A 19,467-nucleotide genomic window follows, 5' to 3' on the forward strand; every position below is an offset into this window, starting at 1 on the left:
AGTCTCGGGGCTCTGCTGAAAGATGACAGTTATAATAAGACTTGCTTTTTAGCTTTTGTTAGTTTACCACTGAAAAGATGATGGAAGAACTCTCGCTGGGATCGTGTGTTTTTCAAGCGACTCTGAAGTACTCACATAACAAACTCCTGTTCATCTTCGGCTTGGAAATGATAGGTCCGGTTATCTGCCGGAGGGAGAAACCATGACTGTGAATACGCAGGCATACACTTGTGCATTTATAACGGTAGAAAAAGAAAAACTTACGCGAGATGAGATCAAAACACTTCCTGTCCTCAGTGGTGGGCTTCACCTGGCAGGTGAGCAGGTTGAGTTTGACAGGCTGCCGGTTGGACTGTAAGTTCAAACACACTGATGGTTACAAATGAGGCCAGACATCACGCTTGAAGCAGATAATTACTACTATTACTAACTAGGAAGTGATTTGTGATGAAAGCAGAAGGGTTGGGAGTGGACCACTCAGTGGAGATATTCTCTCTGCAGTGTTAGAGTACAAAGAAGCACCTTATCCATAGAAGAAAAATAGTCTATATCTCCCAGACCATATTTAGGATTATTTTAATAAACATACATTTGGAATAAAACCCTCGTATTGTTCAAAAATAGATGGAAAATGCAACATAATTAGATTAAAATGTTTACTATTTTTACAATGTGTCACCTCGTGTGTGCTGTACCGAACTGTCACAGAGACACGAGGTGAAGTGAAGAATCCTCCGTTCAGAAAGTGGACTGTGCTGGCTGGCGTACTGTAATAATGGACCCAGTTGGCACACACACTGAGCTTTGTCTGCTGCCAGTGCCCGGGCAGAGGAGGGGCCAGGACACGTGCTAATGAAATGCTAACAGGCTGTGATGAGGCTTGGATCCGCGCTGGTCAGCTGGCATCACGCCATTTCAACTAGAGTCACCTAGAGTTCAGCTGCCATGGGGGCTGGAAAGCAACACGGAGCGGTGGTAAACTGCCCCGAGAAGTGATTAAGAGCTCCGGTATGATTAAGCACACAGACGTTTTTAAAGACTTAAGTCACGTCAATACTCCACAGGACAAAAGGCAACGTTTCCTCATCATATCTGAGAGGACAATGTGCTACGATGAGGCAGCAGCTGCATGAAGACTTGCATCTTCCTCACACTTCAGTGCTACAAATACAGTGAATGTTGAGGAATCAGACTGCACAGGCTCAGCGTCACGTCACATCATTATGCACTGCCAGAGCTCGCCCTCCCTGCTGCGTTACAGCTGGAACAACTGCGTCTGCTGGTAAATAAGCGGCTGGAGCTCCCACTGCACAAGCTCCACTGACACACCAGCCCTTGAGAGCGAGAGCAAGCATCCTTGAATGTAAACATTTGCTCAAACACTGGGGGAAAAGTTGGTTTCGAAACATCTCCAATCACAATCCTAAAACAGCCATGCAGTAGCAGCAGCCAAAATTCCAAACAGTGAACAGAGAACTAGGGAATGGGACTGATTTATCATGCCGTTACCATGGCAACAAACCACATCTAAGTTAGGATTTCTCGCCGCTATAAAATACTTTAATGCTATACCTACATCATCATGACTCTTACTGCTGCTAAAGCTTTCTGAAGTGTGTTTGTTTTTATTTCGATCAAATTTATCCAAGCAATTTGGGATTCATTACTTGTCTAACCTGCTCAAACTGAGCCAGAACCAAATCTGGAGGAATACAGTATAACCACTCTGTGCATTACAGAGCTCTTTGATGCTCTCTGACCCTGGGTCAATGAACAATCACTAATCAGATTAAATTTAGTCGACATAATAAATGCAGTACAACTAAGTTGATGATCATTTTGTAAATTTCCACTTTGCTGCATTATACATAGTGGAATTACCATCAGTGAAGAAAACTACAAAGAAAGGCAAGAACTCAACTGATGATGAAAAAAAAGAGTAACTTATCAACAACTTGGCTTTTAAAGGGAGAGCTATGTATTCAGATTAAAATGAAAAGGTGAAAACCCTTTAGCTTTGCCCTTCACGGTTGTCTTATTTTTAATAGAAATTAACCCCTGACATATATAATATGGCAAAGACTAAATTGAAGTTGTATTTAGTCTTGAAATTGTACATCAACTCTACTTTCTTAAAATTTCTTGTCAAAAAATTATCAAAAAAAAGCTTTATCCAGTTATCCAGTGTATTTCCCTACAATGAGTGGGTGACTGATATTCATAGCGCTACAGCTGGGGCAGCAGACGACCTTCATTATATAAGAACAGGTTATCATGTTGGTGTGCAGACAGGAAGAAGATCAAGAACAGTGAAGCAGCCAAATGCACATGCTATAAAAAAAAACAATGCTGAAATTCCTGCATTCAAATCACCAGTTGGATTTCCCCATGAGACACCTGCCAGACCTCGGCTGCAATTAGCTGCATTTACTGATTTGAGTTAAGCTTCTCAGTCCAGTTGGTCTGTTTTGTTTGGGGCTCAGTAGGAGCTTGACCGACATTGTGATGGCATTAACTCTTCAGTTGTGAGTCCGGATTCTAGATTCCTGCAGTGAAAAACGAAAACGTCACACGTGAACTGCGTCTGCTCTGCTGCACGTCAGGGAGGACGCCGTCGCCGACGTGGCGGCGTGTACTGTACACTCTCCTCTCACTCTGAGATGAGTCACCGAGGCACAGCAGGCAGCAAAGAGAAGAGGAGGAGGAGGACGAAGAGGAGGGGGAGCTGGTGGATGGGGAGATGGGGGATGGGTGCGGGGGGGGGGGGGGGGGGGGGGTTGGTTACCATGACAACCCATCTATGTCAATTCTACTCTGCCAGCCTGCAGATTGAAAAAGCCCAGCACAACATCCCCGCGTGATGTTTTCCCTTTGATCCACACGGGTCGTGGAGTTCACATGTGAGCTTGTGTGTGTGTGTGTGTGTGTGTGTGTGTGTGTGTGTGTGTGTGTGTGTGTGTGTGTGTGTGTGTGTGTGTGTGTGTGTGTGTGTGTGTGTGTGTGTGTGTGTGTGCGTGTGTGTGTGTGTGTGTGAAATAAAGGCTTTATGTTGTTTGACTACACTTGTCATGCACTCTTGTCTCTTAGCAAGAAGGGTTCAAATTCAGTTTGCAAGTTCTCCCTGTGCGTGCATGTTTGGTTTTTTTCTTTTCTCCAGGTGCTGCGGTGGTCTACAGTACAAGAGCATGTAAGGTTGGGTGGATATTGTTAGAGTCAAGAACTCTGGACAAGAAGTGCATTATATCAAGTGAGCCCAAGAGGTAATTCTGTACAAATGTGTTTGTGTGTACTCACTGTGGCATGAGATATGGTCAGCATGCCTCCCTTCACTGAGCACTGCCGCCTCTGCCACACCTTTCTCAGCCTGTGTGAGACAGAACAGGGGGGGAGCGGGGGATTGAGCCCACACATTAGCAAAGGGGTTGTCACGTCTTTTTTTCCTCTGCGTGCACTTTAAATTTTAATGCAACATAAACGGTGCGCTGTGGCACTTTTTGAAATAACCGCTGCGTTGGCAGCTCACCCATCACTCTTCTTCAGCAGGTAACCTTTCTTCTCGCTCCCAAACTCCTTGTTCCCCTGCAGCTGGTGCATGCTGTAGCCACCCTGCTTACTCTGCGAGTCCTGTGGAAAACCACACGCGCACGGAAACAAGGTAAACACGGTGTACAGTACAGAGATGCACCTTGAAAACATGCAACACACACACACACACACACACACACACACACACACACACACACACACACACACACACACACACACACACACACACACACACACACACACACACACACACACACACACACACACACCACAAGCTGATTCTCCATCTTCAAACTGCAGGACCTCTCATGTTGAAACTGCTACTAGGAAAATAAAACAGCCTACAGGAACATGCTCTGCAACATCTCTACAGGCCAAACCACTCTACTGTCAAGCAGAACAGACAGATGCCAGCATGCTGAACGTGCACCAGCACTTACTCTTCTAGACTTGATTCCAGACAAGCAGAAGGCAGAGAGGGGAGGTAGAGGGGAGAGGCGTGAAAGATCCGACCCAAGTGGAGAAAGTGTGAAATAGTGTTGTCTAACCGTGTGTCTAACTGAACCACAAAGTGTCTGAGAGTGCTCACCAGAAATTGCTACAGCTAGAGTGTTAATTAAAATGTGAAAGCTGTATAGATTGTCATGCAGATAGGCGTACTGAGAGTGTGAACGTGTGAACCGAGAGGGTGAAAAAGGAACACACAGCTACAGCAGCCGGCGCCGATAATAAAAGTAAAATCAGTTGGCAGTGTTTTTAAGCGTGTGTGTGTGTGTGTGTGTGTGTGTGTGTGTGTGTGTGTGTGTGTGTGTGTGTGTGTGTGTGTGTGTGTGTGTGTGTGTGTGTGTGTGTGTGTGTGTGTGTGTGTGTGTCGGGCTCTCCACTGAGCAGCCAGTGAGGCACAACACTGGTCACCAGCAAAGCCTACCACACACTGGCTACCAGCATGGTACAGCACTGGGCACTCGCTCTGTGCTGCAGGAGACGAGCTCCAAACGTGGCGGTGACCAAAGTGAGAGGAAGCATGTGGTTAAATTGTGAAAAAAAAAAAGGGAGGAGTGGGGGTTCAGTGTGACTGGACAGACTGATTCAGGTCGGCCGTGGCTGCTTTAAGCCCAGTTTAGCTCATTTTGTGCTGGCCTGGCAGAGGATTTGGTTTAAATTTGGCTATGGGTGGATGGGTGTGACCTGCATACCTCTTTCTGGTCCAACTGGAGGGAAGACTTGATCAGATCCCGCAGAGCGGTCAGCTGCTTCTTCTCCTCATCCTGAGTTTGTTTGATCTGCAGAGAAGAATATGTGTGGGTGAGGGAAAGAGGAAACATTTTACTTTGGGAGGAAATCATTTGCATGGAAGGACCCTGGTTTACTCTTTAATCTTTGATCGTGGGTTAAACACTTGGGTTTTATGTCATATAACGACGGGTTCACAGACGGCTGTTGTCACTGACTTGCGAGTGGAGAGAGCATAAAAGCATACACAAACCCAGTCCCACAAAACCACACAATATGCAATGACCAATAGAAATACAGCAGACACTGAAGTGATAATCAAAGAGACACCAACACTGCATCAAAAGTAGTGTGTAGATTCTTATGTAGGTAGAATGTTGGATCACATACACATTCTCCATCAACTTTCTGAACTGTTCTCCCTCTGTAATCACTTGATTCTTGTTTCAATCTATTTATCACTGAAGACATTGGTATACTGTGGCGGGGTTGTTTTGTTCATGTGGTTCATGTCCAAAGTTCTGCAAGTAAAATGCGATCTAGTGAGAAGGAGGTCTAACTTTCTTTAGTTTGTTTTGTTTATTAGATTAAAATGTTACTGCAGTACGGACCACAGAACACATATAAAAAGTAGATCTTTGTAGGTGATGCAAATGAGAAGGAATTTCTGACTCTGTTTCAACCATTCTATGACATTTTAAATGCTTTTAGTGAACTTTCATTAACTGCATTGACAGCATGTTTTTGTCTTGTGTGAATGCAAATGCTGTCTCTTTATATTATCCATTCATCCATCTTCTATAACACTTTTATCACTAATCCAGGTTTGTGTGTAGCTGGAGTTGATCCCAGCTGAGGATGGATGAAGGCCGGGGTACAATCTACAGGTCGGCTGTTCAAATACAAATTCTTAGTTGTGAGATTGCAAGAATCATTCAGAAGTGCTGAATTTATATAAATAACTAGAAATGATAAACCCACTGATTTCCTCCAATATGAGCTGATTTAAATTTTTTATATTTGTTGGCAGGAACATGTGGAGCTCTGTTTTTGACCTTTTCAGATGTTGCCCGAAGTGCATATGTGAAGTCCTGAATCACAACAGATGACTCGGCTTATCTGACTTTTTAAACTGCAGAGCATTGTATTCTGATGAAAGTGCAGCTTTAGAAGAATATGGCAGCACTCTCATACCACAGCGAGAAGTTCCTAGTTTGAGTCCCGGTTTGTCCCATGTGTGCCTTTTCTATACTCTTTTATTCTTTTTGATGCATTTAAGGTGAACCGGTGTCTTTGAAATTGCCCGCATGTGAGAATAATGGATGGAAGGATGGTTGGAACAGATTCAATTGAAATGAATTCTTCAGTGACTACACATAGGACTCAACTCAAAGTGTATTTATGTAGAAGAAAACAACCAAGCACAGTGTCTGTACGCCTCGCTTTACAGACGAAATCAGCCATGAGAGAAGTGAGTATTTACATTGTAGAGATCAGCTGCCAGCTTCTCGATGTACTGCTTCAGCTTATCTGCTGTCTTCAAGCCATCCTGGAAGAAACTGGAGAGAACGGACCATACATTACAATTTCACTGGCAACGACGTTCACTCGTCCATTTATGTGAATTAGCACTGAACAAATGTCATGTGCCACAGCGTGTCCCTCCGGGCCATTTCTGAAGGTCACCCTCAGAAAGAGACAGATTGGGGCAGTTTAATGTTCGGCTCGGCTCGCGCTTGCACCTTTTGGCTCGGGGCACAGAAACTGTATCTGGCCAAGTGCTCGGCAGATTTGCAGAGGTGCTTAGCACGCCCTGAAATCCATTACAGATCTGTCAGCAGTACACACCTCCATGCAGCGCTGCAGCTGCAAATCACCCCTAATGACCTCACCCCATGTTTGCTTGCTCTCTGTACTCTTCCCAACGCTTTCTTCCTCTTAGAGCCTGTATCCCGCTTCCTTTTTCATTACTTTCCCTGACGTGTCTTTGCGCTGCTTGTTTTTGTTTTTTCTCCAGTCTCTGCATTGAGGTTCCCTCGTCTCTCCTCCCTCTCCACCCAGGCCTTGTGTCAAGCACTGTTGACCTTGCAAAGTGTCACACTGTATCGCGGAAGTGCAGGATTCACCTCCCATGACTCTTTGTACATTTAGCTGAGCAGCAAACCTCAATTCATTTTACTTCTCATTTTATGAACAGTTAAAAACTTGACAAACTAAGTTCCACATTTCGTCAGACAACCTTCTATCAGCCATTTTTAATTTTGCAGAGATTCGGTGTATAGTTATGACATTTTCAAGACTTTTCCTTTCAGTGAAATTTAAAACATTTTATAACTTCTTACATATCTTATGTGACTTTTTTCTTTTTTCATTGGACAATCCAGCAGCGTACTATATGTTATACATAATATACATAAAACAACCCATAACCAAGGAGAAGGTTACCAGTTAAATGTGACATCTGTGATACAGAGAATCATAAACATAACTGAAAGTGAACCAGATTACACAGACAACAGAACTTAATGGTAACAGCAGCAATTTCTCCGCAACAATTAGCTGCTTTCTGCTCAAGTAAAACGGCAATAAATGGATTTGTCCTCTTCATTTGGGTGAATAAGTTCAATCAGTCCTCCTGTCGTTTCAGCGTCTGTGCTGACAATGGATATTTGTCTGTCATGGCACGTGTTTATGGGAGGGACACTCTCAAAAATTGCAGTTCCTATTTGGTGTTTCCGGCCAGTATTTATCAGAAGTGGTTCAAGAAAGGAAAAGCAGTGGACCAGCAAGGGTTTCATTTCACAACTTTCAAAGGGTCTGCAGCTCCCATTGTCCTGCCACAGCACTCCTTCAGAGGCCTAGTGGAGTCCATGTCTTGACATGCAAGAAGATCTTTTGCATTTGCAAGTTTCTTCAATGTAAAATTACTGCAGCGCTTCAGATGAACCCAATGATTTCTTCTCCTCGAGCAGTGAGTTTTAACCGTTTCCCAGGTCCACATCTGGAGTACGAAGACTCCCATCTATCAACACCGTGGCAATTCTATCCATGTTGAACAGATTAATGGGAAAGTATATTGTTTTGCTGCGGAGTTATGACAGGACGTAGCAACACCGAGAGAAAATCTGTCATCCTGTCACGTCATGAGCTGCGGTGCTGGCGGAGAGAGCGCCCACTTTATTGACCCACCAGAACTCTGCAGCTGTCGGAAGGCATCTGTATGATGACCTGTGCATATTTATGAGCGCTATATATACAACTGACTGTAGACCCCCAAAATCTGTGAATCACACAGGAGGTAGAAAATTGACATAAATTGCTGCAAAGACTGAGGAAAGTGTCAGACTACGCTGGTTTGGTGCACACGGCAGCAGTGTATTGTATAGGGTGGGTTAGGGATTAAGGTGGTACTTACTTGCACTGTGCGTGGTAATACTTAATCAGGTTCTGGAGGAGGTCCACTCCTTTCTTGGTCTTGATCTCATTTACTTTGATCAGGTACTGCAAGAAGAGGAGAGGTGGAGAGTTCAGCCATTTGTTGAAATGCAGGGCACGTTTAGAGGATTTTTTTTTTTTTGTGTGTGGGGCTTAATGAGGTATAATATGTCAGCACTGTTCAACAGACAGTGAAGACTCCTACTCTGCAACAGACACTGTGAATATGAGCACTGCATTATGATAATCACATCTGAGTGCGCATATGCTTCATGAAGCCTTTGATGCGGGAGCCCAGATTGCCTTGACACTGTGGGAGTGGGGGCAGACTGGTAAACACTGTGGAAAATGCCTTGTAGAACTAGAGAATACAATCCCTCCGCCTTGATCTAAATAAAGTTTCAAAAGGGGTGATGAGAAATATTTCACATTTGCATGATAAAAAAAAAAAAAAAAAAGGAGAATAGCCTCCAGAGGAAGTGCTTTGTAGGCTGTGTGCTCACTCAGCCCGTCTGATGATTCAAAACAAATGTCTTCAGACACTGCACCCACCAAACAAATGTATAAAAGATAATCTTTATCTTAAACTAATCCCACAGCATGCCAATCCCCAGAGATTTACAAAGAGTCACAGCCAAAGACCACTTTCAGCTACACAGTAAAATCTCATCTATTACACAATGCCGCTCTGGAGCTGCCGACGCCAACACACTTTCAATTTGCTCCTCACATCGTGTGCGGACGCATGTGTGTGTTAGCACACGGATGAGTGCACGTGTGTGTGCATACGTGTGTGTACGCACGCATGTGCTGTCCCTTTGTGTGCCTGACAGTGCTTGTTGGACAGGAGATTATCCACATTTTGTCTGAAGCTTGTGTGGGTTCAGTGTTTTGGAGGGCATCACCGAATGTGCGTGCTTGGACACGTTTGTGTGAATGAGCGGCGACATTTTCCACCGCTGCCGCGTCTGGGCAGAACATAATGCAGCCTGCTGAGCAATGCCTTTCCAGGCTCCTTCGCTGACAGCGTAGGATGAAAAGGGTGAGAGAGTGAAAGCATCCTGTAATCTTGTGATTGAGTAACATGGAAAGAGAGAGAGAGAGAGAGAGCGAGAGAGAGAGAGAGAGAGAGAGAGAGCGAGAGAGAGAGAGGGAGAGGGAGAGTGAGAAAAAGAGAGAGAGAGAGAGAGAGTTCACGCAACAGAGAGAAATGAGGTTAAGTGGGATGAACAGATTGTACCACTGACTGCAGCAACTGCCCTACACACACACACACACACACACACACACACACACACACACACACACACACACACACACACACACACACACACACACACACACACACACACACACACACACACACACACACACACACAATTTAGTCTATATCTGATATTTGTGATTATTGAGGACTGTATTTGTATTTCCGAAGCACCTTTGACACTCATTACATGCAAAATACAAATACATTTGCAAATCTAGGCCGGATACAACAAGTTCATCTGATAAATGAAACTGTATTTGAGGTGAATGGTGATTGCACCAGAAATCCATTCATAAAACAAATAAATCTGAATGTACTCTGCAAATCTGCAGAGAACGTAGTCACATATATTGTGGAAAGCCTCTTGAGCTCATCTTACTCTATATATCCAAACAAAACAACAGAGATTCAGATTTTCATAAGCACCAGAAACACATTTCTGAATCGAATACTAACAATTCTATAGAAGCATCAACAGATAGATGCTTTTCAAAACTCATTATCTTTGGCCTGCAGGCTGACCTGCAGTTGGCCTGAGACAGATTATATATGGATAGACCACAGGCAGCTTTGTCCTCATTACAAAGCGCCTTGATGTTTTCATTTTAAGTCAAATATATTCTTTCTGACCGCACAGTCATCAAACTAGCATTTAAAGTGAGGCTGGCTAAGAAACGAGAAGCCAAAAGCCACAGAGGACCATTTTTACCCTCCTCAGAGGACTCACGCAGAGCCAATCAGTATCACACTATGTGTGAGAGGACATGCAAAGATTTGAGGAAAACTAGAGATATGAAATCAAAACGGGAACTGAGGAAGCAAGAGCTAACATGATGTGTGAGCAACAACTTGTTTTTGGCATCCTGGATCGAGTGGAGGCGGACTGCTAAACAGTACAATGCAGAAACTGACAAGATAGACTTCCTGAAAAATAGAATTTCATTGCTGAACCCGGTGATAATCACCAAGTCTGCACCATCCGTGGTCATCATAGAACTTTAACGTTCTTTGACATCATTGTTCAGCCGGTCGACTTTCTCATTTTGGTTTACTTTAACTGCATTTAACATTACACAGCTCCAACAAGCAGCAGCATGAAGTTCTTAAAGGAGAAAGTAGCCAAAGACACAGATATTTAGCTGAGAAGTTAAGGATAAAATATATATCTAGGAGTGTAGATAATGGATTCATTCAAAAAAAGACAAAAACTGGTTATTGGTGTCACTGAAGTGCCAGGTAGCCATTTCACCTTAACATGAAGTTTGTATTATCATTATCATAATTAGTTCTGTATGCATAGATTCACTATTTGCTGTGTAGACTGAAAGATCCCCAGTTTACAATCAGAACTGCATTAGTCTGTTCATCTGCTCTCTTTTTTACAGCAAGAAATTGCAACTTGCAACCTAGACTTGGTGTGGCTTTATTCCACATCTACATTTTGCTGTTGTCTTTCAACTGGAGCTACAAAGCTTTGCAGTTACAAACGGCAAGTCAGTTTCATTGAAGTGGTGAGAGGGAGTGGACACGCAACAAGCACATTTCTTTACTTTGACTCGACAATTCATAACTGTGGGTTAAGCAAGGTAACAGGCTAAATGGAGTCACTGGAAAACATTCCTGGTAGCCACTGAGTAACAGAATAAGAAGTTTGAACGCAGGTGGAAAATTTGAGCAAGAAAAGGCTTGAGAGTCACGGTGAGAAGAGGGCAGATCAGCATGGCGGCGCACAAAAGGAGAGCAGCGAGTTCTCGGGTGAATTATTCACACAACCAACAGCAGTGCAACAGCCATCGGGCCATTATGTAATTTGAGTAAAAAATCCTACCAGGATAAAACAGTGAACGAGGCGTAGGCGTCACCGCCCACCGCTAGAGAGGTTTTTTTGGCAAAGCGGAGTGAGCTCTAACCGTTCGCTCCGATTCTCACGGGCACAGAAAGAGCACGCGTTTGTTTTACACTTAATTCTGGCTGTCAGGTTACTTTAAGTTCAGCGTTTGTGCATTAATACCAAGAAAAATCAACATGTTTTAGAAGAGAAACTAGTTTACATAACAGGGCGAACATCTAAATTGTTTTATCAGCGAGCTTGTACCTTACCGCAACATCCACTTCAGCTTTGGCGCTGACAGAGGAGAAAATTACATAGTTTTCCTGTGAGTCAGTGGCGCTATAGCCGTATCTTTTGAGCATACAACTTCTATTAAGAAAAATTACAAAGAAAAAAAAAAACTAATCTTGCGCATTGAAGAGCTTTATTAAGAAGAAAATCAACTTTCTTACTGACATGACCAACAGGATGTTTCATTGTGTGACGTTCAGCCTATTTTAACCACACAAACTATGTCTTTTGTTTATCAGGAGGATGCGGGTTTAAAAAAAACAAAACACTGCTTTATAATCCAGAGTGACTCATAACAAGACAGCAGCTTTCACAGTTCATGCCAGCACAAGGCAGAATGACCTCCAACCTTCACTACTACTTAGATGAAACTAAACAGTCCTACTGGTATGTGATCTGTGTCTGGACGCTTTGCCTAAATAATGACCTGATCCACCAGGCCTTGCATTCCCCCAGTATTACTACACATCTTCAGTAGCAGTGTTTTCGACTCACAACGTGACCAGCGGCTCAAATCTAACTCAATGAGAAGCTGTGAGGTGAACCTTCAACTCACAAGGAGCATTTGTCCTCAAGACACTCCTTCTGCTTGAGTTCAGATTGCAGAGAAAGCCAAAACACATCACTTTAACCCACTGAGACCTGAGGCAGCATTTGCGTCTTTCCCTTTATGAATGTTTGTGTTCATCTCTTTGTAGTGCGAGTGGGCGAAGATGCCTGAGAATAATAGCAACGTATCATAGAGGGGTAAAAAAAAAACATAATTCAGGGTTTTTATGGTGAAAATAAAATTGACAATATGACTTTTTAAAAGAGCTGAGCTGTTAAAATGTCATTTATATTAGGAAAAACATCAAGAATGGACAATTTTTTTGTCATACTGTTTATCTCTTTGCCATAAATGCTGAATTCCTCAATTTGCTTCAGCGAATGAAACTTCCTTCTTCAGGAAGTGATTTTATATCTGTTTTACGGCAAACCTACAATAATAGTTGTGCAATGAGCTGTGAGCTGTGAAGACCGACACTCAAACTGTCCTCGAACCCCTCTCCAATAAAACGACGATCACAGGTCATGGAAACTCTGATGTGTCCTTGAACGCCTCACAGGCGGTTAATCGGCTGCTCACGTTGAAGGCCAACAAAACACAATCAAAACTCTCAGAAGAGAAGTCTTCTGTTATCGCAGGAAAAATTATTAATGGAATGAATTGAAATTCAGTAGGACTGATGATGAGCTCAATCCTTTTCGTGACTAAAGCTGTTTTACATACAAACGTTCTGCCATCAGGCGGCAATAATAATATTGTTATCAGGTATGAAACATTTCTCATCATTTTAAAATACAATAACAGTTTAATATAGCATAGTATAATATAATTTGGCTTAAAGCTCGCACAGTTTCACTTTATCCAATGTATATTTTATATCTATAATACGCTTTAATTGACGACATAACCGATTACAGAATAAGTGAAGAACGGGATCTTCCTGGAGGCAGGCTGGGTATGATTTTAAACTCCATCAATATTCTTTTACCTGTTACATGAATTAGTGTGAATCCAAACACACAGTTGTGATTTGTGTTGAAGTCGGATTCAAAGAGACTAACTTTTACCTCGCACATCTGAAGCTGGAAGAGACGTCGCTCCTTCTCCATCTCCTCTGCGATCTCGGCCCCGGTGATCTCGGTGCGGATCATCCCGTGCTGCTTGGCGTGTTCCCGCTTCTCCTTCTCAATCTTTGTACTGACACAAAGGAGCGCACGAGTCACTAAAACGGAGGCACTTCCCCTCCGGAGGGCACAATGGATTTGCAAGTTTGTGCTCATGAAGGCTCAAAGCGCCATCGCTGCATATAACCAACCGCGTTTGATCCATTATTTATGGCTTTATGATAAACTATATGGTGTAACTACAGAGGATTACAAAAGCATGCTTTCATTATTCACTTACAACTTGGCCTCGTAGTCTTTCCATGCTTTGTCAAAGGGCTTCTTTATGTCCTGCAGAGAGGCAGAAGAGCAAGAATCAGCAAACTACAAAGAGGTCACAGTGGGGACGCAGGCATTTGCAGAGTTGGATCCTTGCATGAGGCCCAGAAAATGCCTTGCTCCGCTCACAATTTATGACCTGGATGCCCAGCGAGTGACCACGCCCCTCCGCGTACCTCCAACATTAAGAGTTCACAACCCAGTAACTCAACGCAAACTCAACACAAAGGGTATGCTTACTCCTGTGTAATTTACAGTCTCTGAGTTCCCTGCTTTCTTTTCTGACTCTCTTAATCACAGGCAGGCTGAAGGGATCAGTTGCCCCACTGCTGAGTGGCACCATGAGGAGGACCGGAGCACGAGGAGACAGTGAGAGACGAAGCAGCAGCAGTTTACTGTAAATCTTACCCCTTTCACTCCTTTCAGATCGCCCTTCAACAGCGAGTCCAGGGTGAAGATCACATTGTGGCTGAGGCTCTGGAGCTGAAAGAGGACAGAAGAGAAGGAGGAGGCCCACGGGGAGTCACAAAGAGACAAAGTCACATAGTTAATATATCGTAAAAACATGCTGTCAGAGGTTAATGCTTAAGGAGGTATCAGCTAAAACCATCAAACAGTCATCATTCAACTGTTATAAGAGTTTTGTCTATTTAACTCACTTCTTTATGACATGGAGCTTCACTGATGTCAAGAATAAGTATTAAAGCTGAATTAAGGACACTAGTCTTTTCTTTTCATTAACCCTACAGGCAAGATAAGTGTGTTTTAAAAAGCGCCATTCAGAAATGAGCTCTACTTTTGGTTTCCACCACCTCTATTGTCCTTCAAAAGATTAATTATGGTCACCAACAAGTCACTCAGTTTACATTAGGCAAAATAACATAGAAATACAGAGATTGAAATAGATGCTAAAAAGCTCCGTAGAGATACATAAACCTGCAGTCAAATAATAATTCACTGAGTTTGTAAATGGAAGACTGTCTTTTCATATTGCAGTCATGATTTTCTGTATTACATTTTAATTATTTAACAGAAAGTCAAATACATAGCCACTCTTGGAAAAAAAACAAAAAAAAACAACAACAATTCACCAGATGGGATAAAACCTTGAAATGTATAGAGACAGATAGATTTGACGTATTGTATTTTCAGTGTGGACTTAAAGGCTCAAGTTTTAACTAAATGACTGTGAGTGTTTCATAGAGACATGAACTTTAACCTTCAGCCTGTAGTGCAACGCATTAATGCAAAGGTTTAAAATCTTTTCTTTTTACCATGAGCACCTTTAGATTGCCTCAAAGAAAATCTGTTGTCCAAACGGTGAAAAAAAAACATTACAGTGAAGCCAAAACATCCTCTAGTGCAAATAATTAGTTACCAGATTACATAAAGTCTGTTATTATGATTTTCTTCAACTTGTGCACATATAAATTTGATAACCAGAGAGCGGACAAAGCCTCGGGACCCCTTTGTGACCCCCGGTGCCAAAGTAAGACGGTCTCGGACACAAGGTTGCTAATTCCTGAATAAATATCTGAATTTGGCAGAACAAGTCAGTTTACAGCAGAATTAGTTAAAGCATGAGGTTTCTAACAGCTCGGGTTGCCACAGCTATGCTCAGCAACTCTAACCATCAGGATCAGCAAGGTCATTTACAACCATATTAAGCATTTAAGTCCCTCTCGTCATTAGCCAAGTCCACACAGGCACACAGCGGCGGTCAAGGAAGTAAACAACGCTTAATGGGCGCTAATGTGCTTCTTAAGTGCCTGTCTTGCATGTGGCTAACGTCAGGATCAATCTCTCACTGGCCGGCTGCCGACGTACTCCAACAAGCCCATCCTGGAAACTGTAATCGACTCTTTTTTACTTTCTCAAACCACGTAAAATAAACAGTGAGGAAAAACAACAACAACAAAAACAGTTGTAAAGTCTTTACATTGAAGACGACAACACGTGTAGGACATGCAAAGCAAGCGCTGCTCATCGATAGTAATTTGTAGTACACGCGCCTACCAGCAGCCCCCGGGGCACATCTATTGAAGTCCGAAAAGCTCATTTAGTGTTATACTGTAAGTGGAAGAGACGAGGGTCGAAGGCAGAGAGGATGAGAAAGACACAACTTCACTTTCCTGCAATTTGCAGGTAGCTCTGGTGAGTGATTTAGGGTTTAAGACAGTTTTTACGTGGACACACACACTCACACACACACACGCACGCGCACACGCACACACACACATCCTTAAGTGTACACATGGTTGTTCCTGGTGCTGCCGAGTGTATTTATGGAGTCTAATCTCGCTGTCAGCCACACAGGAAAAGAGAGAGAGAGAGGGGGTCTGCCTCTTCTTCCAACAACAATCACTCACACAGGATTTAAACAGGACGCATTATTCACGGGAGACGTCAGGGGAAATCCACAGCAGGGAGATAAGAGCCCGTCTGGGTCAAAGGAATAATAAAAATACAATGCTCGGAGGTAGTAGATGTAGCTGCAGTCAGCTATACCGTCACGACATGACGACGGTTTTGACGGCGTGAGCAAAATTTTGAACCAGCACAGAGCCTGATGAACCGGTCTCATTCACTTACACACACTTCGAATGTTACATTAACAAGCTTCTCCTGACTGTCCTCCTCTCTACGTGCATAACCACAACCCTTAACCTAATGTAATCCTAATCTTAACCCTGGACCAATCCTAAACCACTTATGCAAGTGAAGACAGCTGTATGGACACTTTTCCTTGCTCTGTCCTTTTGAGGGGCCGGACCACCCGTACAGGCAGGAGCGCTCCTTCTCTCTGCAGCTATTCACATTAATGGCGCTGTGAGTGCTGACATGCTGGACTCACCAAGTTCTTCAGCAGGGCCGACAGCTCCTTGGTGAGGGAGGAAAACTTGACGAAGGCTGTTCCCAGGTCAGGGTTGTCCCGGCTGATGAAGTTGCTACCAAATTTGTCCAGAGCCTGGGCGTAGTTTTCTTCATTCTGGACATGGTCTGGGTGCAAGATAGAGATGAAAATGTAAAAAAAAAGTCACCATATTTTCTGCTGGCATGTCTGAATGACCGACATTTCAGATCAGCCTGTTCCGAGGCATCCTGGCAGGGTGAACAACTCAAGGATGGTCACAGGACAAATTGCAGTTTTAGGCTGTTTTATCGAGACATAGTATCTAAAACTAACTTGTGTTGTTTTGGTGTTTTTCTTAGTAACCATTTATTGTAAGAAAACCAAGAAAAACATATTAAAAAGCACATAAAAGGACAATGACGGCCCATGACAGTCATCCTATTATTAGATTTAGGAAACAGGCATAAGTGAAATGAGGAAATTGAACAGAAAAACTAAAAGAGAAAGCTGAGTTTAATAAAATTATCAATAAATATTTTGGAAAATGCAGCTGAATCAGTGGTATGTAAAAGGACAATCAAAGTAAGTCGCATATGTTAAGGATTATGAGGAAAAACTAAAAATATTCAACACATCAAAGTTCAATTACAGCACTTGGGATGCATGAGGAAAATAACATTATATATAATCTGGAAGTCATAAAGAAGAGAATGTATTAAACACAATTAAGGGGACGGTGGTTGATATATATCTGAAAAAAAAAAAAGAAAAGGTAGTGATTGTGGGTTTTCTGCTGGTATTTTCCTCCTTGTTACATTTCTCATCACGTATCTTGACAATCCTACAGATTTTAGCAGGATTTGAGTTGGACTGCACAAAACCGCCCAATACTGAAGAATGACCACCTTAACCTGTAAGTCTACATATACCAACAGAGCCTTCAGGGGAAAAATAGACGGTGCTAACAAAGAATGGACCCATTGTTCTCGTGGCACTTATGAAACAAAAGCTCTGTATATTAGTATATGGAGAACGAGCAAGTGTTTTTGTCCTTTCAAGTTCACATGGTAACAATAATATTAACAATAAAGCTCAATCTGACACTGAAAATAAGAAAACAGATTTCTGATTGCTTGTCTTTTGTCTGAGATGACCAAAATACAAACAAAACAGTCAATGAAACACATTTTAGACGCCTCGGCCTGTCAACACATCTGTGCTTTTTTCCGACGAGGGAAACATCTTTGGGGAATCAACGTTAAGCCCAGGTGCTGCTGATTTTAATATCTGATTCTGTCCTCGAAACCACACGACAGAGTTTTCCTTTACAAACAACCCGCTGATTAAGTTTATACCTTCATAAGCAGGGATGGCCTGAAAAAGCATGATTTTATTCACAACAGTTGAACCAAGTACAAACGCTGCGCTTAATGAGCTTCTTTTGTGATGCGCCTGGAACAAACAGAATTGTAATGTCTCCTTTTGATGTTCATAATAGCACAGATGTGCCAAAAATACTCCACTGATCCTGCAATGGAAAGTTTCTTCAGAGCATCAGCAACGTGATAACAGACACATGTGACCTTTGGCTGTGGGTTTTTCAGCACAGCTGTTCCACAGAGATTTTTGTTTTGCATGTTTTGGCGATAGTAAGAAGACACCTTTACATAGAGTCGGTGTCGGTTAAACTAGATGTGTGGTTTCTCAGGCCTCTGAAAGCTCAGCGGGGGACCGTCAGTCAACCAGCAGCATCCATCTGTACACAGCGTTATGTAGAAGATGGGGAGGAGGTGGAGGATGGAGGTGTTCAGACTGTTGTCAAATCGACAGAGGAAACCTGAGAGGGCGGTCAGGTGAAGCAGGGGCCGTGCAGAGATAATTACTGCTGAGGCCGTTTTGAACTTTTGTCACTCGAGAAACTAGTCAAATATAAGCCGGAACACCAGCATTTACCACAGAGAACACAGTCTGTACATTTCTATTGATTCCTAATTTCATTGTTGTCTTTTATTACACCTTTTTCCAAGGCAATCGTACATTTAGAAAACGTGGAGGGACAGGTATGAATAGGTACTAGATTCATGGTGCAATTGATGAGAACAAAATATTAATTGTTAGATTGTAGTTGGTACAGTTCGTGCAACAAGGAAAGCCTCACGTTTCCATAACTACTGAGAATGAGAATAGAATAGAATAGAATAGAATAGAATAGAATAGAATATGGAAAACCTCTTGTTTCCATGACAACAGAGTATGATGTGATGTGGAACATCATGTTTCCATGACTACTGAGCATGAGAACATGCTTACCCTGCTACAAGCACAGTTTCCTTACACTCTTTAAGAGGTTAGTTTGTACAATTTATTAATTCACATTTTCCTTTTCACCTTATCAAGTCTTTTTCTGTTATTTATTCCATTACTTTTAGGAAAATGTTTCTCTGCATTTAACCAATTCTATTCGTAGCTACCCTCACTACACATATCATAAGCAGCAGCATCCGAATTTCTCAGGGAGCCACAGTTTTAGGCAGTGGAAGTCAAATATGCAAATGTCCAGTCACAAGCTCGTCCCTTTAACCTATAGGCCAATGCAGCCTCCCCAATATATTAACTGTAGTGGTGGTTGATAGAGCTTTAGGTCAAAATATCAAGGATGAATTAAATCTTTTTTTCTCACCATGTTTGATCATATGCATAGCTCATATCACTACGGGAACGCTTTACAAAAACCACCCTGGAAGTACAGTTCATCAGAGTGTGACTGGATTCATACAAGTCTTCAGGTGCGGCCGTTGTGGTTGTAATGCGACTGTAGTTTTCTCAGCGCAGTTCTCATTTCCAAAACTCAACTCGCTTGACATAAAACACACAGGTGTGAAAACAAGCTTGGTACTTTTAACCTGTGCAAAAGCAGGAAGTAATAAATAATAACTGAACTTATATAACTGAAGTTATAATATCAACAATTTAATGAAAATATATAAGTTTGAGGATGGATGGAGATGAATGAGGTAG

The 19,467-nt window shown here is 42.6% G+C and overlaps 1 protein-coding gene across 1 annotated transcript in view; it reads right to left on the minus strand.

The window, feature by feature from the left end:
• The window catches only part of asap1b (ArfGAP with SH3 domain, ankyrin repeat and PH domain 1b), a gene marked incomplete at its 5' end in the record, with an annotated part of 48,443 nt that overhangs the window by 19,565 nt on the left and 9,411 nt on the right, over window positions 1-19,467 (minus strand). Inside the window, 11 exons of the mRNA XM_080489961.1 lie at window positions 136-184; window positions 265-352; window positions 3,295-3,364; window positions 3,524-3,624; window positions 4,743-4,829; window positions 6,263-6,338; window positions 8,195-8,280; window positions 13,221-13,350; window positions 13,558-13,607; window positions 14,004-14,078; window positions 16,450-16,595. Of these exons, the coding sequence (XP_080346087.1) occupies window positions 136-184; window positions 265-352; window positions 3,295-3,364; window positions 3,524-3,624; window positions 4,743-4,829; window positions 6,263-6,338; window positions 8,195-8,280; window positions 13,221-13,350; window positions 13,558-13,607; window positions 14,004-14,078; window positions 16,450-16,595 (958 nt within the window). The remainder of the gene's footprint in view (window positions 1-135; window positions 185-264; window positions 353-3,294; window positions 3,365-3,523; window positions 3,625-4,742; window positions 4,830-6,262; window positions 6,339-8,194; window positions 8,281-13,220; window positions 13,351-13,557; window positions 13,608-14,003; window positions 14,079-16,449; window positions 16,596-19,467) is intronic.

This window comes from Lipophrys pholis, assembly GCF_963383615.2.
Source record: "Lipophrys pholis genome assembly, chromosome: 20".
NCBI lineage: Eukaryota > Metazoa > Chordata > Actinopteri > Blenniiformes > Blenniidae > Lipophrys > Lipophrys pholis.